Source organism: Propithecus coquereli, unplaced genomic scaffold (genome assembly GCF_000956105.1).
Source record: "Propithecus coquereli isolate 6110/MARCELLA unplaced genomic scaffold, Pcoq_1.0 Scaffold52, whole genome shotgun sequence".
Lineage (NCBI taxonomy): Eukaryota > Metazoa > Chordata > Mammalia > Primates > Indriidae > Propithecus > Propithecus coquereli.
Genome location: NW_012151063.1, coordinates 7,317,045 through 7,332,545, shown reverse-complemented (window position 1 = coordinate 7,332,545; position 15,501 = coordinate 7,317,045). Strand labels below are relative to the sequence as shown.

The 15,501-nt window shown below is 50.6% G+C and overlaps 1 protein-coding gene across 2 annotated transcripts in view; it reads right to left on the bottom strand.

Moving 5' to 3' along the window:
• WWC3 (WWC family member 3) overlaps positions 1 to 15,501 on the bottom strand; it is a 73,560-nt gene that overhangs the window by 11,411 nt on the left and 46,648 nt on the right. Inside the window, exons 9-16 of one of the 2 annotated variants that reach the window (XM_012656832.1) lie at positions 12,456 to 12,545; positions 11,177 to 11,742; positions 5,602 to 5,722; positions 4,615 to 4,764; positions 3,779 to 3,865; positions 2,597 to 2,789; positions 1,478 to 1,636; positions 946 to 1,097 (exon numbers count right to left, since the gene is read on the bottom strand). In XM_012656832.1, the coding sequence (XP_012512286.1) occupies positions 946 to 1,097; positions 1,478 to 1,636; positions 2,597 to 2,789; positions 3,779 to 3,865; positions 4,615 to 4,764; positions 5,602 to 5,722; positions 11,177 to 11,742; positions 12,456 to 12,545 (1,518 nt within the window). The remainder of the gene's footprint in view (positions 1 to 945; positions 1,098 to 1,477; positions 1,637 to 2,596; positions 2,790 to 3,778; positions 3,866 to 4,614; positions 4,765 to 5,601; positions 5,723 to 11,176; positions 11,743 to 12,455; positions 12,546 to 15,501) is intronic. The other variant, XM_012656833.1, reaches the window with a different exon arrangement.

The window sequence follows — 15,501 nt, the reverse complement described above, 5'->3', positions numbered from 1 at the left end:
TCAAGGTCTTTCTTTAAACCGGTCTCTCTTTATCACCAATTGCACCTGCTGAAGATACCAGAAAACTATTTCCTGTCCATCCCTGAACACGACGCCCTCCCTCTCTGCTGTGCGCTACCCCTTCTGAAAATAAACTCCCCTGTAAGCTACATTCAGGCAAAGCCTCTGGGAGGAAGCGGGAAGCTCTGCAACATGACAGCGCTCTAGAGAGGACCGACAGAAGCCAGTCACGACAGCAGCTCGCTCTCCCGAGCTGTCCGGCTGCTTCATGCAGGTCTCCAGAGCGAGGGCTCGTCCACAGGCTGCTTCAGGTGAAGCATGACCCCATCTCAAGGAAACGTCCAGAACAGCCAACTCCACAGAGGCAGAAAGCAGGTTCATGGCTGCCAAGGGCTGGGGGAGGGGAATGGCAGTGACTGCTAACAGGTGTGGGGTTTCCATTGGCAGTGACAAAAATGCTCTAAAATGTACTGTGGTGACGGTGGTGACTGTGACCATCCTAAAAACCACTGAATCACACACTTTAGATGGGTGGATTGTACGGCACATAGCTATATCTCAATAAATCTGTTCGCGAAACCCCCAACAACTTCGGGTGACTTTATTGTACCTGATCCTGGCAGAGCGGAGTCACCCCAGAGCCCACTCCCGAGAGAAACTCCGGGACGGGAGGAGAAGGCGGAAGGCCTGCACAAGAGCTGGGGGACAGCTCAGGTCAGCACTAAGTGCCCGGCCAGAACCCCGGCTTCTGGGCAGCGGGACGGAAGAACCTCGCGGCGCGTCCTGCGGAGATGTGTGGCTGAGCAAAGCAACCGCACCCCGGGGAGAGCCACGGCTGCCCGGCTCCGGCCGCCCCATCTCCCCGCAGGTTTTCAAGAGCTTATTGCCCGGAGGTCGCCGTGCCGCTGCCGTGGGGAGGACGGTGTGGCCCGGACTGGCTCTTACCGCTCAGACACGGCCTCGGCCTGCTCTTCCTTCTGCGCCATCTGCAGGGTCTCCTCCTCGGCGCGCCCCAGCTTCACGCGCTCCTCGGCCAGCTCTCTCTCCACCGCCTGCAGCTGCGCCGTGGTTCTGGCCAGCAGCGCCGCCACCTCGTCCTGCAGGAGACGGGCGCTCAGCCGCGCCGCTCTGCCGCAGCTCTGCCGCACGGCACGTGGGCCACCGCCCCCACCCTGCCCCGTTCAGAGGCGTATATTCGTGTGGCCTTTTCCAGAGCTCCCAGGGCTCAAACACAAAAGTGACCAACGTGCCACCCGTGACCATGCACAAGTTTGCGTGAAAAAGGCATTCTCATGCAGTGGCCGTGAGCATGGACGTGTCTCACGTTTATCACCTCCCTTAACACTCAGTATCTTCATCGCCACGGCATTCTGCCTTTAAGCGTACATGGACGCTTCCTGGATATGCATGACTTCCCCAAGTAAAAGCCAGTCTCAGAGCCACGGAAGCAGTAGCTCCTAATAGCACGGCCAAGTACCGTCTTGCTGGAGGCGGGGTCCCCTGCCGAGCTGTCCCCCGCACACCCGCTCTCCCTGGTCCTCGGTGGCTCTGGGCTGGTGAAGACCTGGACCGGGTGCCAGCGCAGCTGCATGTCGCTGGAATTGTCGTAGTCTTCCAAGTTAATTTGAGCAATGCCCTGCGGGGTGTCAAACAAAGCCAGAACAGACACTGCATGATTTCACCGTAACTGGAGTCCTTTACAATACCAAGCTCACCCTTTAATCTTAACCAAAAAAGGCACGAAATATTTCATTGCTGTTAAAAGGACTGCAGCACAATGAAAGGGGTCTCAGGGGATCCTAAGGGCGGTGGCACCCTGGTCACTTGTTTGGCCCAATCAGAAAGTGCTCGAAAGGGAACAGTGGCAGAGAAGGGGCAGCCTGGAGTGCTGGGTCGGGCCTAGGGCTCTGCCACTTGATGAGCCACTGATTCTCTCAGGGACTGTTGAAATGAGAAAGCACTGCTGAACTCTGACCCCCTAATTCTTGTGGGGCTCAGGGGACGGGACTGAAGGGGAAAACTCCAGCGGTGGAGAGAAAGCACCCCCGGCTTCCAAACCCTGGCCTGGGCACTGGACACACCGCCAGCTCTCTGGAGGCCTAGTTCTAGGGTTGCCACATAAAATACAGAGCATTTAGGTAAATCTGGATTTCAAATAAACAATGGAGTTTTTAAAAGTGTAATTAAGTCTCAAATATTACATGGAATATACTTAAAGAGTATCCATAATTCATCTGAAATTTAAATTTGACTGACCACCCTATATTTTTATTTGCTAAATCTGTTAGCCCTGCTGAAAGGGGGGATAACATGGAAGCTATCTCATGGGGTTTTGCAAGTATTAGCTGAGATAATACATCCCTTTCTGTGTTCCCAGCCACGGAGATCACTTAGCATTGTGACAACGTCTAAGCAACTCGCCACGAGAAAAGGGAGGACGGGATAAAGGGAGGGAAAGAGAGACAGGGGCAAAAGAGAAGAGAGAGAAAGGCAGAAAGACAAAGACAGACAAAAACTGAGGAACAGAGGGTGACAACAGAATACAGACAAAGACAGAGAGAGACAGGCGCAGGGGGGCCCGCGGCCCGCCGCGTACCAGCAGCTCCTCCTGCAGCTGCAGATTCAGCGAGCACACGTATAACTGAAGGGACTTCAGCGCCAGCAGGCCGGACGGCACAGGGACTCTGAAAACTTCGTTGAACACCAGTGGCGCCTGGAATTCCAGAGCTTTGGAGCAGTAGGTGCTGGGCGTGCCCGAGTCCAGCGGGGGCAGGTAGACGCGGACGTGGCTGGAAGCAGGAGGAGGAGGGAAGACAGGCAGCGCTCCCTGGGGGAGCACAGACCCGCGCACTTGCCCTCTTCGGTGCCCGTGGGCAGAGTTTCAAAACCCTTTGGAGAAAGCTCCTTTCCCGACCAAGTGTAAGCCCAGAGAACTGGTGTGCCCTGGAGACAGGTGGCAATCGCCCGCAGAGAGACAGACGTCGCAGGCAGGACTGAAGGCAGCGGCGGAGGGCAAGAGCCCCTGGGCTCTCTGCACAGCCCCCCTGCTGGGGCACCTTGTGTTTCCCCGCCCTTTCGGCCCCAGCCTGGAACTCGCCCAGGAAGGCTCAGACATTTGTGAGCTGTGCAAAGGTACCAGCAGGCCGAGCCGAATCCCAGGACGGTCCTCAGCCGCTTACACCGGGACCTCCCAAGGCCTGTAGAAGACTAGTTTGCAGAGAAGACGCCCGGAAGGGGGCCCACTCTGGGATCTGAACGGGCCATTACAGGTGTGGTCACCCGCCTGGGTAAGTGGGACCCTCTGTCAGGCACCTATCTGGGGCCATGAAGCCCAGAAAGGTAGCGATCCCACTACCAAGGCCAAAGTCACCAGGTGACCCCAACTGGTCCCACCATATATTTCCTTTTCCTTCTCCTCCCGTCAGCTGAGCACTCCCAGAGCCCAGCCAGACTCCGCTCAGCGCACATCAGGACCACAGGGCCGGGTGTGGCTGCATCATCGCCACCCACTGCTGGGACCAAGGAGGACATTTTCGGCCCAAGTACTGCCAATGACGGGTAGGGACTTCCTTAGCGTTGACGGCATAGCACTAGCCTGATTCCGTCACCTTCGCCTGCCTCAAATATTAACCAGACCCTTTTACAAACAGACAATCCTCCATACCTCAGGTAGACATTTATCCTGGTGTCTTACTGTAAACTCAGGTGCCCCGAGCGCCCCCTCCCTCCCCTCCCGGCACCGCGCGGGAGGCCGTGCCAGGCCCGGGGTGTCGCTCACACTTTGCAGTCCTCCTTCACCGCCAGCCCCGCGGGGCTCTTCAGCTGCAGCACGTGCACGAGGAGACACTCGCTGGCGCCGTCGTGCCTGGGAAACCGACCATGAGTTCACGGACACTGTGGTGGCCGTCAACTGAGGGGGATTTGTCCCGCCCTACCCCAGGGGACATCTGCAACATCTGGAGACATTTTTTATCGTCACAAGTGGAGGGGGTACTGCTGGCATCTAGGGGGTGGAGGTCAGGGACGCTCTCATAACAAAGACTGATGGATCTGGCCCCACATGTCAGCCGCGCCCAGGTGAGAGACCCGGGCTGCAGAAACGGGAGAGGGAGAAGGAGCTGCTGGCACCCGCACACCGCCCCGCCGGCAGGAGCGCCGCGGTCGCTGCCTTTCTTGAAACTGCGATCCGAAACCGAACAGTGCTATGCTGCAAGCCACCGGGTTATCTGCTCTGGGGATGAGGGAAGGACCTCGCTAGCTATGCTGCAGCGAAAGAATCAACTGCTCATGGGAGTGCGCGAAAACGTCCCCAGGCCTTTCCGGACCACCTGTGTTACTGCTCTGACCCCCCCCCCAGTCCCCCGAGGTGACAGCTCCCAGCTGTGAATCTCAGCGTCAAAAGACAGCAATGGAGCCACTGTCCCATCACTCCTTCCCGCCACCTCTGTGCCCTCATCTGAGGCCTGGGTTGGGGCATCAAGGTGGGGGGAGCAGCAACCAGGTGACGTGGGTCCCCCTGTCGCCGGGCCTGTGTGCAGAGGTGTGAACCACTGCGTGAGCCCCCATCTACGGACCATCTGTCAGAACAACAAGGAAGGAGTCTTCGGTACTCACAGGACACCCACGTGGATCTGGGGGTCTTCGTTACCGCACGTGTCCCCAGCGGCGCACTCCTCGGCATCTTCACTCCTGGCACAATCGGAAACCCCCCGGCTCGGTTGCACAGGGAACTGATTACCACGGGTCATGTAGAAGCGCTCTCGTCTTAAGAGAGAGCTTTGTTAAAATGCAACATAAATAAATAAAGACGTAAAGTGGCTGAAAGGACATGGCAGGTCCCCGGATCCATGGGGGTGTCTCACTGGGTACCTGCCTACAAGCTGGTGTTTTTTTTGTTTTTTTGTTTTAAGAAAATAACTTTGGGCTGGGCGTGGTGGCTCACGCCTGTAGTCCCAACTACTGGGGAGGCTGAGGCAGGAGGATTGCTTGAGCCCAGGAGTCTGAGGTTGCAGTGAGCTAGGATCTCACCACTGTATTCCAGCCTGGGTGACAGAGCAAGACCCTATCTGTTACAAAAAAAAAAAAAGAAAGAAAATAACTTCATATACCTTTCAAAACCACATGTGATATTCAGGAAAACGTTTAACAATTAACTTTTAAAACGTTTGCAGTAAGTGAAATGTCCAAACAAAATAAAGCACAGAATTCCAAAAAGTGTCTTCGTTGCAAAGTGATTCCTATATCTAAGGAAAGAAGGGGCGGAAGGGAGTTCATTTCTAGCGAATGTCCTTTCCAGAACAGCGGGTCTCTCCCATACATTGATTCACCTTGTTCAGCTCTGTCTTTTTTGGGGCCAGGGAGAAAGAAGTTGTCGTAGAACTGTGGCCTCCAAATGCCACATAGAAGCTAGAGGGGTTTGCTTTGCAGGTCTCTAAGGCCCAACCTCCCAAAGTTGAAAGAAGGTAGAAAAATGTTCTACCCCTGGATATAGAAACAGTTTCGATACATAAAAGTTTCAGTATGGACCCTTTTTGCGCTTGACAGTAACATTGCGCTAAGTCCGTGCCGGGGGGGGAGGAAACAACAAAATCAGCTTCTAACCTCTTGGTTAGGGGTTCAAACACCCCACTGTCGCTGGCCAGCGAGTAATCCGACAGGCATGCAGACACGCGGCGCGCTCTCCTCTCCAGCCTCTTGGCACTGTCTTCTCGAAGAGTCACTGCTGCAAACAAGGGACGTACCCAAGGTCAGGAGATTATGGCATGGGGGACCAGGGACCTCTAAGTTAGAGCACATACTAAGTCACTAAGTGTTCCTGTGACACACCACAATGTGTACATACATATAAACACCCTGCACTCAACTTTCTTTTTTTTAATATTGAAAAATTGGAGAGATAGATTTCTGGCTACGTTAAGAGCTTTCGAACTGTCTGGAAAGACACCCGGATGCATAAATCTCTTTCTACCCCCCCCCCCAATGAGCACAGAGAACGAAGACAATGGTGAGATGCCCATCTGAATGCACTGCGAGAAGGGCTCTCACGCCAGCCCAGATGGGGACACGCACCATGCTTGCCGAGCGGTGGCATTTCTTACTCCTTTCTTTATGCTGCTTGGCGTTTTCCATGTTTATGCAATAAAAGACTGCTTTTACAACCAGGGAAAAAATTTAATTTCCCAAATAAGGCCTAACAAAATTTAATGACCTTCAAAAGAGAGGACACAGTTGGACTCAGACTCATCCTTCAAAAACACATCCCCAGAGATCTGTGGCCCTCAGGGGAGGACGCAGGACTCAGACTGGCTGTCTCAGTAACTGCAGTTTCCTCCCCGGGTCCCTGGGGCCAGATTTGCTTCTGGAACTGGCTTCCTGGGAGAGGAGGCACTACCACTGGGCAGCTTAGTGTCATGTTTAACATCTATTTTAGTCAACGGCCAAAGACAACCACTGAGATTTTCCCTTTTAACGTTTCATCAGCTGTTTCTACCCCTTACCTCACAGCAGTAAGTTCCTTTTAACAAAACCAATGGAAATGGGCACGTGATCTTTCTACAGTAAATGTGGACGTGTGCACAGAAGTCTTAGCGTTTCATAGAGGGGCACGCTCATTAGAACACAGACTAAGACAGGAAGTGCCAAGCTGGCGCCGCCCTGCCAAAACCGTTAACGACGCAGGTCCCTCTGTGGTCACTGCACTTCTCTCGGGCTATCTAAGCTCCATGAATTCAAAGTCTTGACATCTGTACATTCCCAAGTTGAAGGAAATGGTGAGTCCATGGATGACCACCCTTCTTTTCCACCAAGTTATCACTCACGACAAGTAAACACAAACACGTTAAACAGTGCACAAAACAGGGCCATGGCCACTGGTCTCACGATGTCACCTAGAGACAAGAGTCAGCAATGGCAGCATGGGGGCGTTACCTACTTCTCTCCTGTCACCCCGGAATGGAAGTGAGCTCCCTCCTCTGGCTCTCATTGTAGGCCGGGACTCCCGAGTCCAGCCCTCCTCTGCCTCCCTGCCACGGGGAGGGACCCCAAACCCCCGGCCCTGAACTGCAAATGGAACCTGCCAGTCTGCTGACTCAATGCCCAGCAAACAAAACCAACCGCTCCTTCCATTGCACATCCTGACCCCTGACACAGTGCCCCTCCAGCTAACCCAACCTGACGGTGTAATTCTGACCACACTTCCCTCTTGCCTTTACAACGGAAGTCAATGAAGAGAGAAAATTAACGAACAAATCCTTATGGAGCCCAGGCTGAGGCACCGAGTTCACAGGGCAGCCAGAAGCTGGAGCTGCCAAGAGCAAGCAGTGCCCTGGGGAGAAGGAAGCACGTGAAGACCCCACACCACACACCCCCGAGTCTGCTCTTGGGCTCCAAGGCAATGGGGTTGACGATGGGGACAAATGCTAAGGAAACAAGGCATAAAAAATCTTCCAGTGTTCATTAAAAAAATCCCTGAGCTACTCATCATTACAGACAGACACTGAGACCCAAGAACACCAACACTGATAAAAACGAAAAAAGTACGATGAAAACCACATCGTGGACAAAGCCGGAAGCCGGCATATTAAAATAACAAACACCATTACATTCTGGAAACAAACATACAGAGAGAGTAAGTAGTTAAAGTTCTACACAACTTTAGCAGTCATCGTGAATATTAATGTCGAAGTAATGATAATAATGACGACAAGTTACATGAAAGTGAAGCTATATGATACACCCTCCTTGGCCACACTCCAGCCATCCTAAACACATCAATTCACTGCACAAAGATGTCCCCACAGCTGGAGCAACAAAGGTGAATGAGGGAATTCCAAGGCCACTTACAGTGAACGTTTCTGTCGAGCCGCATGAAAAGAGATTAAAAAAAAAAAAAGCACAAAGTGAGAAAACTGTACAATTTAAGCCAGTGGTTTTTAACAGAGTATGAATATAATAAAAATATCAATAAATAGATGAGCAAAGTCAAGATTTTTATGGATTCTGATTAGCAAATACTAATGGGTAGATGAAAATGGGAAAGTCTTCCAAAATCATAACACATCTGACTTACAATCCAAGGAAGACAAAGCTAGTAAAAATGTAAATCGTGTTCCAGGTCACCGCACATTGCCTACCTCTGTCCTGCCTTCTGGCCCCTCTGACTGATTTAAACCTCAGTGGAAGAAATCGTTCAGAGCTTGCTTTGCAGGTTTGGGTGATTCTGAGTTTTATCTTACTAAAACTTGCTTGGGGCTCAGCTTAGCCTGCACTGCTTCCAACATGACTGATAAATAACTGGGTGGGGTAGTACGATGGGTACCAAGATCTAACTTTATGAAGCTACCATGACCCTGGGCCCAGGAGTTCCCACAAGCATCAAGAGAGGCAAGGAGCCCCCTGTGTCCATGCCTGAAGCTGGTTACTCAACCCAGCCCTCTGGAAGCACCCAACAAGACCCATTAACTGGGTCAATTATTTCAGTTTCTAAGGATAAAACTCATTGTGTCCTTAGAACAATGTCTTACAGGAATCCACCACCAGGCGGCAGTGTTATTTAAAAACTCCACTACAAGTGTAATATAAGAATCCACCACCAGATGGCAGTGCAAGACAAGAATTCGTCACACGTGTAATAATAAGAAACGACCACCAGATGGCAGTGCAAGACAAGAATTCGTCACACGTGTAATAATAAGAAACGACCACCAGATGGCAGTGCAAGACAAGAATTCACCACACGTGCAATAATACAAACTGACCACCAGATGGCAGTCTAACACAAGAAATGACCACAGGTGTCATATAAGAATCCACCACCAGATGGCAGTGCAACACAAGAATTCACCAGCAGCAGTATATAAAAATTCACCACTGAATGGCAGTGACACACAAGAATTCGCCACCAATGTGATACAAATATCCACTTTGCTGGTGACAGTGTCTAAACGTTGTGCATACAAATATGCCCCAGTCTAAGAAGTTTGAACCAATAACGTCTGCCACAAAGTGGGAAGGAAAGATAAAGAAATCAGGGTAAGAAATTAAGTTTGCTCTTCTCCCTTCCACCCTGCTTCTCCCCTGGCCCAAAGGGGCCCTTGGGCCTTGTATGGATTTTACGTATAACCAGACTCATATTCTTAAATCTCATCCTTTAAAGAGAAGCTGCTGATGGGAAGAGGAGGGAGACTAAGAGAAAAGTTAAGCTTAAGCAATGACAGATGTGCAGTTCGGTCCTTAGTACGTATTTTCTTTTTTGAATGAAAGGAACGAACATAGAGCAATGACCCTATGATTATAAAGAACAAAGCCAATGAAGGTTACCTGTATATGAGAATTACAGAAACAATGTACATGGGGATACCAAAACGCGCTTGCAAACACAGAGAAAAAGACGCTAAAGTAATAGAGATGCCACAAAGCCATGGGGCAGCCCCAGAGCATACTGGCCTCTGTGAGTGCTAACAGACTACTATTTCACAGATGGGGCGATCACAGATCAATCAGCCTGTCCCTCAATCTATTAATCGATCTATCTCATGGGTAACAGAACAATGGCGAATGGAAGAGACCATAATGATCACCTCGTTTAAGGGCAGGGAAGGTGAGACTCGGCCAAGTCCAGGGATATGCACAGCTAGCAGTTGACAGGGCAGGGGACAGAATCTTGGCCTCTAAGCTACTAGTCTGAAGGTGTTTCCACTACACGACACCACACTAGTTTTATTGCTACCCTTGGCTGCATAAATACTCAGCAGTATGTCAGGGTTTCTCGGCCTCAGCACCATTGACATTTTGTGGGGCTGTCCTGTGTACAGCAGAATGCTCGGCAGCATCCCTGGCCCCTGCTCGCTAGATGCTTGTAGCAACCCCTCTTCCCCCAGCTGTGACAACCAAAAATGTCTCCAGGCACTACCAAGTGCCCTCCCCCACCCTGGGGCAGGAGGCAAAAACACTCCTGGTTGAGATCCACTGTATCAGCCAGGATCTACACAAATTATCTAGTGTTTGCCCAAATGGGATGTCTAAAACATTTTTGCTGTGCAAATAGAAGTTGATTAAATGATCTGAACTTCAGGAATGGGAGACCTTGTTCTTGATCCTCTCTAAAACTGAAGGAAGTTAAAGTTGCCAGGGGCTGGCGTGAAAAAGCACACAGGGTCACTGTTCTCTCCAACAGTAGTTTGGTTTTCTAAGCGGGCTATTAGCTGAAAGACTCTGGCATCAATCAAGGAGGGGCCCAATTAACACCAACCAAGTGAAGCTCCATGCAGCCACATGTTCCTCGATTTGCAGACTCCCAGAGAAATCGATCTGCTAGACATGACCAGTGCTCACAGGCACAGCTCTTGAAATTACACAATTACTTTTACTTCCGCATTTGAAAGGATGACATCCTTAAAAACTATGAGGGGTGGGGCGCAGTGGCTCACACCTATAATCCCGGAACTTTGTGAGGCTGAGGCGGGAGGATCACTTGAGGCCAGGAGTTTGAGACCAGCCTGGGCAACATAGCAAGACCCATTTTTACAAAAAACTAGAAAAATTAGCCAGGTGTGGTGGCACGCACCTGTAGTCCCAGGTATGTGGGAGGCTGAGACAGGAAAGATGGCTTGAGCCTAGGAGTTTGAGGTTGCTGTGAGCTATAGTGATGGCACTGCACTCCAGCCTGGATGACAGAGCAAGACCCTGTCTCAAAAATTTAAAAAAAAAAAATTCTGAGGACAAAAAAATTAAGAGATGAAGTCAAAGGGACAAATGAAATAGAGATTTCTACTGGGCTTCAACCAGAACCAGTCCAGTGCTGGTCTTAGGCAGGCACACACAGAATGTTCCACGTTGGCACACAGCCTGCAGAGTTCATTAAGGCCCTAATACATCTTCATCAGCCTCTGAATGTGGAGGACCGTGTGGGTCTTACCCTGGTTTTCAACAATTAAGTACATTCTAAAAACCAGCCAAATTCCCAGAAAAGACCACTTTGCGTATTTCAATTGTCTTTCCCCAACACAGATTGCAAAGACTAGAGCAGGTGTATTTCCTTTTCCTAATCCTATGAAATATTCCTACATTTAAAGCTCACTATGTACCTGAAAAGCCAGCCAGCCTCAACGCGGTTGCCCACAATTTCTCCTTCCCTGGGTCGAAAGCTGCCTTCCCAGGACGGTCTATTAACACTTACTTCCACCCACGGGAGCCCCGGCCAATTGGGGTCCTCGCTCATGCGGTCCTTCCCCGTCCCCAGGGAATCCGTGTGGCTGAAGAGACACCGTGGCCTGCGAATCTTCGTCCCCCAAAGCGGAGGCCTGAGCCCGCAGTCTGTCCAGGGCACCCAGGCCTGGCACCTCAAAGCCATCCGCCAGCTGCGCCAGAGGCGAGTCCCGCGAGGCCGGGAGGAAGGGCGTGTCCAAGGGCGAGCTCGGGGGCGACAGAGAGGACAGGGAGGAGCGGGAGGACAGCGACGCCAGGGACTGGGGCGTGTCCAGCGACCGCCTCTGCCTGTGGAAGCCCGGGTGGCCCGGGGGGTCTGCGAAGGGGGCGTCCCGTCCCAGGCAGTCGAAGGGGACGAGGTCGAAGCGCAGGAGCTGGCCGCACTCGGCGTCGGCCTTCTCGTACTGCGGGAGGCCGTAGATGTCGGTGAAGCTGATGGAGCTCAGGGACCCGCGGCTGGAGGTGAGCGAGCCTCGGCTGGAGGCCAGGGACCCACGGCTGCTCCCCGAGGACACCGTCAGGGTGCTGGCGGACAGGCTGAAACGACAGAGCGCCGCGGTCTCAGAGACGCGGCGGGCAGCGCGCTGGCCGCGGGGCGTCTGCAGGGCCTTCGGCGGGACTTCTCTGCTGCTTGTGAGTGGCGGGACAGGGCAGAGGGCGACAGCAAAGGCTGGAGCCTGAGCTCGAGTCCCAGGTCAAACGCACGCTAGCTGGGCACAGGGGGCACACTTGCTCGGGTTACTCAGCCTGAGCCCCCCTGCCCCGGGGACTGCACCGGTAACAGTCGCCCCCTGGCCGCACTGTCGGGGGGAGTAACTGAGAAAACACCACAGACAAAGCCCTGACGCTGCGCTTCCCACCGCAGTGAGCACTTGAACACGGAGCCATTCCGGAGCACCCAGATCTTATCTTAAAATTATTCATGTCCTTAAAAAAAAAAACCCAAAATAAAAATGTGGACGTGCCTATATGCACCCTCCTGAAGCTATCGATTGGATTACGCAATCCTTGCATAAATCTGACTTCGCACTGGTTACTTATCCTGACGCCAAAGTGGGTGCTCCTCATGTTCCCCGACTGTCGCGTCAGCATCTTAAAAATCTGTGTCCACTTTTCCATTCTGCATTTAACGCCACTTCAGCTTCCACATTCCAGCAGAGAAAATCCGAGCTAAAAAGAACTCTGCAGTTCACGCACGTGGCACCGCAACACGATAATCAAGTACAGTTTTCTCCTTTAAGAGAACCCACCTCTTTAACTGGGACTGGAGATAGGATGTTAGGCGGGTGGCTTCCTCCAGCTGCATGAGTAGACAATTTCTCTTTTCCTGAAGTAGAATCCTGTAGGAAAGAAAACAGCCAATAAGTGGATTGGAAAGACAGGGAGTATATTTTCATAACAAGGCATTCGACTATAAATTCCCCACAATTGATTTAGGTTGGCGTGACTATCAATTCTAAAAGCACCTAGGTCCTAAGTGCCAAGATAACAGACTGACTGTGTCCTATTCGAAAAATACACCCGGGCACCCTGACCAGTGCCTGCCACGCTGTGGAAGCTCGATCCGCCGGTGCCCGGGGGAGCGGGCGGGTGGCTGAACCACGGCAGACAGGCGGATAGACGGATGAGTACGTGCACGGGGGGAGGCTGGGCGGGGTGGAAGAACAGATGACTGGCCTAGAAGACAGGTTCGAACGCAGAGCATGTAGGAATTCCTCAGAACAAGTCAGATTCCCTCATCCTTGGCCCCCTTCTAGGCAAAAATAAATGTAATTCCAAAATCTATAGAATTAAAAGATTAGAAGCAAAGAAAACAGCAATTGTGGCTGTCTCTAGGTCATGGGGTTGGAAATAACTTTTTTCCTTCCTTTTACTTTTTTCTACTTCATAATTTTCTCGGACAAATTTTTTGCCCCACTACATTAAGCCCATCACCTAGAATAGAGCCCAATAGGTACAGGCATACTTAATAAACAGTTGCAGAGTGAGCGCAAGAATGGATACATTTGCCTCTAGAAGAAAACACTCCTCACTTACAAATCAGAACAATGGCATCGTGACATGTGGCCACAGTAGGTACCCTTAAAACATTGCTCTTTCCACCAACAGGGAGGGGGACGTGCAAGAGTTTGAGAGAGCTTGGTCAGGGTTGGAGTGAGAGGAAACCAGAAACGGACAGGAGATGACGGCAGCCTGGGATTCAGAGAATCCCACTTTGCCACCCACTCACAAGCTGTGTGGCCTTGGGCCAACGTCTTGCCTTCTCTGAGCCCTTAGTTTCATTACCTGTAAAAATGGAGTCCACAATCTCTAGCTCAGAGAACTGATGCCGCACAAATAGTGTATGGTGAATGACAAGTGATGGACAGACAGCAGCCTTCACCAGTAATGGAAACGCACACACCAACAGCTTCTACTCCACTGAACATCGGTGTCACTAGAGCCACTACCCAACCCACTTTAAAGTCGAATACAATATATTAAAACTGATGGCTTTCAAAGTGTGGCCCAAAGACTCCCGGGGATCCCTGAGACTCTTTCGGGGCTCCTGTGAGGGCCCGCCTTTGCCAGCCACACAGCGGTAGGCAGCCGGCTCTTCACACATTCACCCCAAATGGCCTATCGCGATAGCTGAGTGCCCAGGCGCTGCTTTCTAGGAAGCCAGCCGCTGAAGAGATTAATAGAAATGTAAAATAATACCACTCTTCTCACTAGTTTTTTGTTTCGAAAAAGTTATCAGTCATAAAAATGCTATTAACGCATCATGGGGCTTTATTGTTATCTTTAACAAACAAATATTTTAGAAATTTCTCAGTGCTACTTCCTAAATCGGTAAATATTGACAGATAAAAATCCACATAAACAAAAGCTCTTTGGGGCCCTTGGTAATTTCGGCTCTGGAAGGAGGTCCTGAGACTCAAAAAAGTTCAAGAACAGCTATAATAAAGTTTAATGAGTAGAATGTTTTAAGATTCTACTTACCTATAATATTTTAATTTTTAAGAGAAATATTTTAACTTATGGCGTATACAGATGAAAATAACTTTTAAAAAGCAATTGTGTTCCATTGAGCGGATTTTTGTATGTCATCCCAGAGGAGAGGTGTGAGCTTATAAAAGCATAGTGCTATGGGGTGCTTACAAAATGCCAGCCGCTCTGCACGCGCCAGCTCATCTCCTACTGCTCATCTGATTCCATCCCTGCTTTACAGATGGGGAAAATGGCACTCAAGGAGCTAAAGAACCTTGCCTCAGCGATGCAAGTTCAAAGCTTGGCCAAGTTGGCTTGAACCCAAAGCCGAGCCAGGTTACCAAGACACTGCACTGCCCCACCGCCGCCTGCTGTGCGATTCTGTTGTTAGCACGTGCGCAATGAGGGGCTTCCTAAAGCCCTCTCAGTATTGCGCTCTCACAACCAAAGGGACACTATCAGGTCACAGAGGATTCCAGGGGCAGGGATGACACCAACAGAGCACAACGTCCTACTGCAAACAGCAACCAGCCCCAGAAAGCAATTTGTTGTAGGGAATTTGCCCAAGCTTGGTATGAGCCTAATTCTTTTCTTAATGCTTTTTCATAAATTTCAACCCAATCTGAATTCTATTAGCTCAAATCCCAAATTAATGGAATCTAAATCGAATTGAGTTCTTAGTGAAAACTGGCTCCACTCTTGAGTGACCAGGGTCGGATTTCCAGCCCATTACTGAATCTGTCCATGCATTCCATCTCTCTCCATTTCCATATATATTACATGGAGACACAATTACATGTATGGCACAATTTTAGATTGTCTTTAATCATGACTTATTTTCAGATTTTTTATCCGCAGTGAAAATTGGTTTAGATCAAATTCCCTACTTCTATCCAATATGTCACACTTGTCATTGTACTGAACAGGTGCATTTCAGAGCAAGCGAGCGCGAGAGAGCATGCTTGCATACGAGACCGCGTGCGAGCGCCCACGAGTGACCACATGCACAGTCTAATTTTACGCTGGTTATTCTGAAAGTTGCAGATGACTAAAAATGTAGTGTCCTTACCAAATAGGGGTGTGAGCATGTACATTAGCTGTGCTGTCAATAACTGAGACACCTAAAAACTGGGGCATAAACTGCTAAAACAGGAGTCTTAAATATTTGTCTTATTTTGTACACATTTTTCCAACTAAAAAGAAAAGGGGATACAGTTTCCTAGCAGAAAACTGGCCAGGGCTCAACCCCAAAAGTAGACAGCCTCATGCCTCCACATCAAAGGAGATGAACTTCAAAGAATATTAAGAACCAGTGCTATGAAGAAG